At 42.5% G+C, this 8,520-nt stretch overlaps 1 protein-coding gene across 1 annotated transcript in view; it reads right to left on the reverse strand.

Annotated features, from left to right (window-relative positions):
• Positions 1-7,797, reverse strand: part of Simc1 (SUMO interacting motifs containing 1) — an 87,208-nt gene extending 79,411 nt beyond the window's left edge. Inside the window, exon 1 of the mRNA XM_026398253.2 lies at positions 7,602-7,797. Coding sequence (XP_026254038.1) covers positions 7,602-7,730 — 129 coding nt within the window. The 5' untranslated portion in view covers positions 7,731-7,797. The remainder of the gene's footprint in view (positions 1-7,601) is intronic.
• Between the last annotated feature and the right edge of the window lie 723 nt (positions 7,798-8,520).

The raw sequence follows: 8,520 nt of genomic DNA on the forward strand, positions 1-8,520 counted from the left end.
TATTAAATGTAAAAATATTTTTTTAATCTTTTTTTTTTTTTGTACCAGGGACGGGGATTGAACTCAGGGCACCTGATCACTGCACCACAACCCCAGCCCTATTTTGTATTTTATTTAGAGACACTCAGTTACTTAGTACCTTGCCATTGCTGAGGCTAGCTTTGCCATTGCTGAGGCTAGCTTTGAACTTTTGATCCTCCTGCCTCAGCCTCCCAAGCTGCTAGGATTACAGGCATGTACCACCGAGCCCAGCTCAAAAATATTTTTATAATCTTAGGAGTGATGAAAGCAATAAGTATGACAAAAAAATCACAAAGGAAAAGAATGATGTAATGAAATACATAAAAATTTAAAACTTCTTCAGGGCTCAGGTTGTAGCTCTCTGGTAGAGCACTTGCGTAGCATGCGTGAGGCACTGGGTTCAATCCTCAGCACCACATAAGAGAGAGAGAGAGAGAGAGAGAGAGAGACAGACAGACAGACAGACAGACACAGACGTTGTGTCTATCTACAACTAAAAATTTTTTTAAAAATTAAAACTTCTTTTAAAGAAAAACAACCAAAAGTTGGGGGGGGGGGAATCACTTCATTAATTTAAGGAGTGAAGGTGTATTTGAAAGGGATTGTTAGAAATAACGGAGGACGAGCTGGTATGGCCCTGAAACAAACCTAAGTACAAAAGGCAAAAATTTCATGAAAGAAAGATACCCATATTGCTCTAGTCAATTTTCTTAGGGCATATTGTTTGACTCAATAGCAATATTTCTTCGGAAATTACAAGAGCTAAGGGCGCCGTGAGTCAGAAAACAAGGATAAAAACCAAAAAAAAAAGTGTCATAATATCACACCTTTCCTAAAAACACAATCTATTTTCCCTATTGCACCTACTTTCTATTATTTTATTCATTTGTTAGTTTTCTACCTATCCCTCCCCAATAGAATGTAGTTCCATGCCATCTTTTTTTTTCTTCAGTTGTAGATGACACAATACCTTTATTTTATTTATTTATTTTTATGTGGTGCTGAGGATTAAACCCAGTGCCTCACACTGGGAGACAAGTACTCCATCACTGAGCTACACACCTAGCCCCCATGCCATCTTGTTCATATCTGGTTCCTGAGGTCATTGCATGTGCTTAGTAAGTATTTATTGAATGAATGAATGACTATAAAAAAATTAAGCCAGGCGCAGTGGTGTAGGCCTGTAGACTCATGAGGCTGAAGCACAAGGATTGCAACTTCAAAGCCAACCTCTGCAATTTAGCAAGGCCCCAAATAACTTAGTGAGATCCTGTCTCAAAATAAAAACTAAAGGGATGTACCTTAGTGGTAAAGTGCTTCTGGGTTCAATTCCTGGCACTAAAAAAAAAAAAAAAAAAAAAAAAAAAAAAATTAACCAAAGCCATGAAAATTCACAGAATCTGGTTATCCAGTCAATAAAGATTAGAAAAAAACAAAAATACCTACTTTTTCTTCCTGACACTCTGTACTCTGTAAATTATCTGCCATTACATTTATGTGTTTATTTACTTTTACAATCTTCCCCAACTAAAATGAAATCTCCATCAGGGCAGGGACTGAGTTTGCTCACAAATGAATTAACAACATTTATAAAGAGTGCCTGGTATACAGTAAGTGCTCAATAAATAGTTATTGAATAAATTGATGATACAGAGGTAAGACTAGGTAGTGGGGAAAAGGGCATGTTTGATCATACCCTTAGTGAGAACAGTACACAATTTCTGTATGAAATTGGTCAAAATATATCAAAAGCTCAGAAAACAGGGTATACTCTGACACAACAATCTCACTCTAAAAGGAACTCACGCTAAGTAAAAAAATGAACAAATATTATGAGGAAAATTTACACTGGGATGTTTATAACAGAAAATTTAGAAATGAAGGTATGATTTTCACTAAAAGGAGATCATAAATATAACTATAATCTGTGCAAAGAAATACATTAAAATATTGATAAAGATAAGCATTTGTTAGAATGGAAAGAAATTTCAAGATACAATGAGAGGGCTGGGGATGTGGCTCAAGCGGTAGCGCGCTCGCCTGGCATGCGTGCGGCCCGGGTTCGATCCTCAGCACCACATTCCAACAAAGATGTTGTGTCCGCCGAGAACTAAAAAATAAATATTAAAAATTCTCTCTCTCTCGCTCTCTCTTTACAAAAAAAAAAGATACAATGAGAGAAAAAGGCAGGCTAAAACCCCCCACATATACAGCAAGACTTCATTTTGGCAAAATCATCAAAACATATTGTGGAGGGAGCACACAGGTATATATAGATGCACGGATACATTTGCAGGTAGTAAAACAGACATCACAGTGATTATCTCAGGATGGTGAGATTAAGGACAATTTTAATGTTCTTCATAGCTCAACCCAAATTAAAAGGTTATCTGAAAATGTTCTGGTTTTGTTAAAAAACAGAAAAAATAACTATCAAAAACACTGCACTGACACATTTCATCAACTCAAAGAAGACTAAAGCTTATGTTAAGAATCAAGAATTTAAAAATGCCGTGTGTGTGTGTGTGTGTGTGTGTGTGTGTGTGTGTGTGTTGGGGGAGTATTTGGGTGGGTGGTGTGTTAAACTCAGGGGTGCTCTACCACTGACCCAGTTGTACTTATTTTATGTTTTGAGATAAGGTCTTCCTAAATTGTCAGGCTAGCCTTGAACTTGCAATCCTCCCGAATTAATCTCCTAAACAGCTGGGATTACAGCTGTGCACCACCCTACCCCAGCTCAGAATGTTAATTACAATTGATGGCTTTTTGATTTGCTGAATTCAAGTTATTTCCCCTTAGTCAAAAAGAAAATTTATAAAATTTGCTTCTTTTATTTCATTGTCTGAAACACTTGAGAAAGACTTGGCTTAGAAATAACACAAAGAATAGCAAAAACTACCATTTTGCTGAACATTTTACTGGCATTCCCTCATTAAAAACCTATAACAAACAACAAATCCCACTATGTTGTATAATTATAATGCACTATTAAAAAACAACTAATAGGTTTTAAAAACCCATAATAATCTCACTAGGTAGGTATTAATTTTCTCAGGCTTGAAATGCTAAGAGATAATGGAACTTGCCAAAGTAGGCGCTTGGTGGGGCATCTTGATTTCAACACAGGTCTCTTAACCTTGGAGCCTTTGGGAAAATTTGCTTTAGGCTTTATAACTGAAAAAGTCTCAGCGCCTCTGATTCTTTACATTGTTATCCTACCACTCTTACCTAATTTTCAAGAAAGATAAAAGCAGACAAAGCCTGTAGCTTTTAGAAAGCTGGAATAAATATCTGCAGAACCAAGATTTTAATTAGGTATTGCTTTTTGGAACTTGTCTACTTCTATTCAACTCGAAAGGCTCAAGATCAATATGCTTGGCTAGGTGGTCACAGGGGAGGAAAACAGTCTACCAGAAATATGGGTTTGAGAAATCACCACAGACCAGGATAAGAATACATTTTCATTGAAGGAAGCTGAACCAGGATGAATGAAAATGGACAAAACCTGAGTGGAAAGGAAGCTGGTAAAGAGGACAAAATTAAAGGAGAACTGAGAAAAGAGAGGTACTTGGAGTAAAGGCAGTTGTGAGTTACTCTGCAGTATTTTTTCCTCCCACCTTTTACCTCTATCTACTCTTTTCCTCAATGAGCTCAGTCATTATAAGGACTTCAATACTCTCTTCTATTCAGAAAATGCCAAATCTCTCTAGTCCTGACTTTTCTCTAGAGTTAACTCCTGAGAGCTGGCCATATCCATCTACACTTCCAATAAGCACTTTATTTATTTTTGAGGTGCTGGGGATCAAACCAATGGCTTTGCATGTGCTAGGTAGGTGTTCTACTACTGAGCTACATCCCCAGTCCTATTTTTAAATTCTTCTCTTATTTTGAGAAAGGGTCTAGCTAAATTGCTAGGCAGGCCTGGAACTTGCAATTGTCCTGCCTGTCTTCTGAGTCACTGGTATTACAGGCATGCATACCAGGCCAGCCTCCTATCAGCACTTTAAATCCAGTGGATCCTCTTCCCTGAGCCTGCTCATCAAACACCTATGTGGTCAGGCACAGTGGCACAAGCCTGTAATCCTGCGACTTGGCAGGCTGAAACAGTTCTAAAACCAGCCTCAGCAACTTAGTGAGACCCTGTCTCAAAATAAAAAATAAAAAGTGGCTGCTATTTACAATAGCCTCATAAAAAAAAATACAATACTTGGGGGGGCTGGGGATGTGGCTCAAGTGGTAGCGTGCTTGCTTAGCATGCGTGAGGCACTGGGATCGATTCTCAGCACCACATAAAAATAAGATACATTGTGTCCACCTATAACTAAAAAAATAAATATTAAAAAAATACAATACTTGGGAATCAATTTAACAAAAGAGGTGAAAGACCTCTGTAATGAAAACTATATAACACTAAAGAAAGAAATTGAAGATGACCTTAGAAGATGGAAAGATCTCCCATGCTCCTGGATAGGCAGAATCAATATTGTTAGAGTAGCCATAATACCCAAAGTGCTATACATATTCAATGTGTTTACAATTAAAATCTCAATGTCATTCCTTACAGAAAAGCAATTATGAAATTCATTTGGAAAAATAAGAAAACCCAAAATAGTCAAAGCAATCCTTAGCAAGAAGAGTGAAACAGGAGGCATCACAATACCAGACCTTAAACTATACTACAAAGCAACAGTAATAAAAATGGCATGGTATTGGCACCAAAACAGACATGTAGACTGATGGTACAGAATGGAAGACACAGAGACAAACCCACATAAATACAGTAATCTCATCCTAGACAAAGGCACCAAAAACATACATTGGACAAAAGATGGCCTCAACAAATGGTGCTGGGAAAACTGGAAATCCATATGCAGCAAAATGAAACTAAACCCCCATCTCTTACCATGTACAAAACTCAAAGTGAATCAAGGACACAGGAATTAGATCAGAGACCCTACACCTAACAGAAGAAAAATCTTTATCATTTTGGATTAGGCCACAACTTCCGTAACAAGACTCCTAAAGCACAAGAAATAAAATCAATAGTCAATAAGTAGGATGGATTCAAACAAAAAAGCTTCTTCTCAGCAAAAGCAACAATCAATGAGTTGAACAGAAAGCCTACAATTTGGGAGCAAATTTTTGCCACACACAGGTCACACAGAGCACTAATCTCCAAGATATATAAAGAACTCAAAAAACTTATCAAAAAAACCCCAATCAATAAATGTGCTAAGGAGCTGAACAGACACTTCTCAGAAGATATACAATAGATCAACAAATATGAAAAAATGTTCAACATCTCTAGTCATTAGAGAAATGCAAATCAAAACTCTCCTAAGATTTCATCTCACCCCGGTCAGAATGGCAGTTAACAAAAATACAAGCAACAGTAAGTGTTGGTGAGGATTTAGGGGAAAAGGCACATTCATACATTGCTGATGAGACTGCAAATTGGTGCAACCACTCTGAAAAGCAGTATGGAAATTCCTTAGAAAACCTGGAATGGAACCACCATTTGACCCAGCTATCCCACTCCTCAGTCTATACCCCAAAGACTGAAAAACAGCATACTACATTAACAAAGCCACTTCCATGTTTATAGCAGCACAATTCACAATTGCTAAACTGTGGAAACAACTTAGATGCCCTTCAATAGATGAATGGACAAAGAAACTGTGGTACATATACACATAGGAATATTACTCAGCATTAGAAGAGAATAAAATTATGGTATTTGCAGGTAAATGGATGGAGTTGGAGAATATCATGCTAAGAGAAATAAGCCAATCCCCCCCTAAAAACAGGGGCCTAATGTTTTCTTTATTAAGTGAATGCTAATCCATAAGAGGGGAGAGGGTATGGGATGAGTGGAGGAAATTTAGATGGGGCAAAGGTGGGGAGTGGGTAAGAGGGTAAGAAAGATAGTGGAATAAAATGGACATCATTACCCTAGGTACATGTATGATTACATGAATGGTGTGCATCTACTTCAAGTACAACCAGAGAAGTGAAAAATTCTGCCCCATTTGTGTACAATAAATTGAAGAGTTTTCTACTGATTAGAACTAATAAAAACAGACAAATAAATAAAGGGCTGGGAGTGTAGCTCAGTGTCTAGGTGCCCCTGAGTTTAAGCCCCAATACCTAAATAAAAAGCAACAACAACAACAACAACAACAAACCCAAACATCTATCTGAACCACTCTTTCATCCAACAATTAATTATTATAATTCTATTATCTCCCACACACTCTGTCACAGCATTAGGTACATCTATTCACTCTTGGAAGTTTGGTCATTTCTCCTTTGAAAATCATCCGTTTGTCCAACTCAACTGAATTCTTTACTAAGAGGTACTGAGAATCTTTCTTCTTTGAACCATGGCAACCTCAACACTCTGTTTGCATGCCATTCTTTCTGTAGTGATCACCTAGCACTTAGCACAGTACCTGGAACACAGAAGAAAGGGCTTTACTTTCAGGGACTGTAGACTTTCTGGGAAGGGAAATGAGGGAGCAGAAGCTATAAGACTTGTCTCCAAGAATATGAAGTACTGTGTTTTCCTTAAGCTGTAAAACCGATACACATAAAATCAGCCTGATTCTTTTATTCCAGAGGTATGGTTTTGGAATGCCGGAAAGATTGTTTTCTGATTTAAAAAAACAAAACTGTCCACTTTCTATCCCTTAAGTACTCAATAACCACTTGTTGAATATATCACCTTCCATGACAGAGACCACGAATGTTGTATCCTCCATTGTATGCTCAGCCCTATAACATCTGGCCATAGTAAGGGTTCAATAAATATCTGTGGAGGATTCTGGAAAGGCAGGGGCCATAGATATTTTATTCACCACAGCAGCAAGAACAAAGATGAAGGGCCTGAGGTTAAAAGAGATAGTACAGGATGTACCCCCTCCCCCATTCCCCCAGGACTTGGTACGTGTTTGCTAAGCGAAATAGATCGCTCTCCTCCACAACTCCAAAATCGGGCCCCTTGCTCCGCGGCCAGGCCCTGGAGCGCGGCCACCATCTGGCCCAGGCCCGTACTTCCCTCCCTCCCAGCCTGGGCTCCTGTTACCTCCCTGCACACATCTGTGCCCACCACAAGCCAAACAATTACGCGCTCCCGCGTCCCTGCCTCGAGGTCTGGATCGCAGCCGGGGCCTGGCCAGGACCTCCACCAAATTTACTCCCCGCCAAATTTCCGTGGACGTCCGCGGCCAGGATGGCCTAAGACCGCCGCCTGCCACCGGCTCTGGCAACCCCAGCACCAGGAGCGCCAGGACATAGTCCATGTGCTCGGCCGCCCGTCGCTCTCTAGCCATAGCCCACTCGGCTTTCAGCGCTGAGCCGGGAGGCCTGGCCACCCCGGCCCGGCCCCGCCGCGCTCCTCGAGGCCCGAGGCGGGGAAGGCGGGAAGCGGCTGCAGCTGTGAGGCGCCTAGCGGCGGGCGGCTGGGGCGGCTGGGGCACCGAGGGCAGCAGGCCGGCCGAGGGTCCCGACGATGCGAGGCCCGAGCTGCGGCGATGGTCTGGCCACTACGGGGCTCGGCGAACAGCGGTTCGCACACTCACCACTGTCCGGCGGGGCAGCGCGCCAGAGGTCCGGGACAGGGCCCGGCGGAGTCGCCGCGCCCGGCCCGAGCGGGTTCCCCCGGAGCTCTCGGAGCCGCTGTCGTCCGAGATCACGATAAAGTCCTCCATTGCTACGGGCCCCGGCCAAGCCAGGGCGCGAGCGGTCGGCGACCCACGCGGCGGAGGCAGCGGCGACTTCGATTCCCGCTGCTGAAGCGGCCGTGGCGGCGGCAACCCGGGATATCCCCCGCCTGCCCCGCCCCTTTCCGTCCCTAGTCCCGCCCTCGCTACACACGCCCCGCCCACTTCTCGGAGCCCCGCCCATCGGCGGGCGGCGGGAGACTGGGTCAGGGCCATGATCTTTGTGCTAGGCGGCAGCAGCCTTCCTTCTCTAGGAGAAAAAAAAAAAAGAAAAGAAAACGAGTTGCAGCTGACTTGGGCTGGTGTTGGGGGCGGATGTGCGAGGTGCTGAGGCTGCGGAGCTGAGCCAGCTGCTTCCCATTGAAAGTGCGAAGAGAGGTGTGATCAGCCCCTGCCCGGTGGAGGTGTGAACTGCCCTTTCTGAGATGAGGGCTTAACTGACAGGGAGAGGGGTCCCTTGAAGGTGAGTGACCTGATCTCTGACTTACTAGACTCACTGACGGGGTAGAGTGTGCCCTGACTGACTGAAGGAGAGGCTGGCTTCCAACTGACGGGATAGAGGGGCCCCCAACTGACAGTGGGTGACCCAGACTCTTACTGATTAATGAGGTAGACAGATCCTGAGTGACTGAAGTGGGTAACCTAGTCTCTTACGGATTGATGGCTACAGGGGCCACCAACTGACTGAGGTAGTGGAGACAAACCCCACTTATTTGTGTACATGTGCAAATATACCTGTAGGATAAATTCCTAGAAGTGAAATATTGGGTCAAAAGCG

This window comes from Urocitellus parryii, chromosome 1 (assembly GCF_045843805.1).
Source record: "Urocitellus parryii isolate mUroPar1 chromosome 1, mUroPar1.hap1, whole genome shotgun sequence".
Taxonomy (NCBI): Eukaryota; Metazoa; Chordata; class Mammalia; order Rodentia; family Sciuridae; genus Urocitellus; species Urocitellus parryii.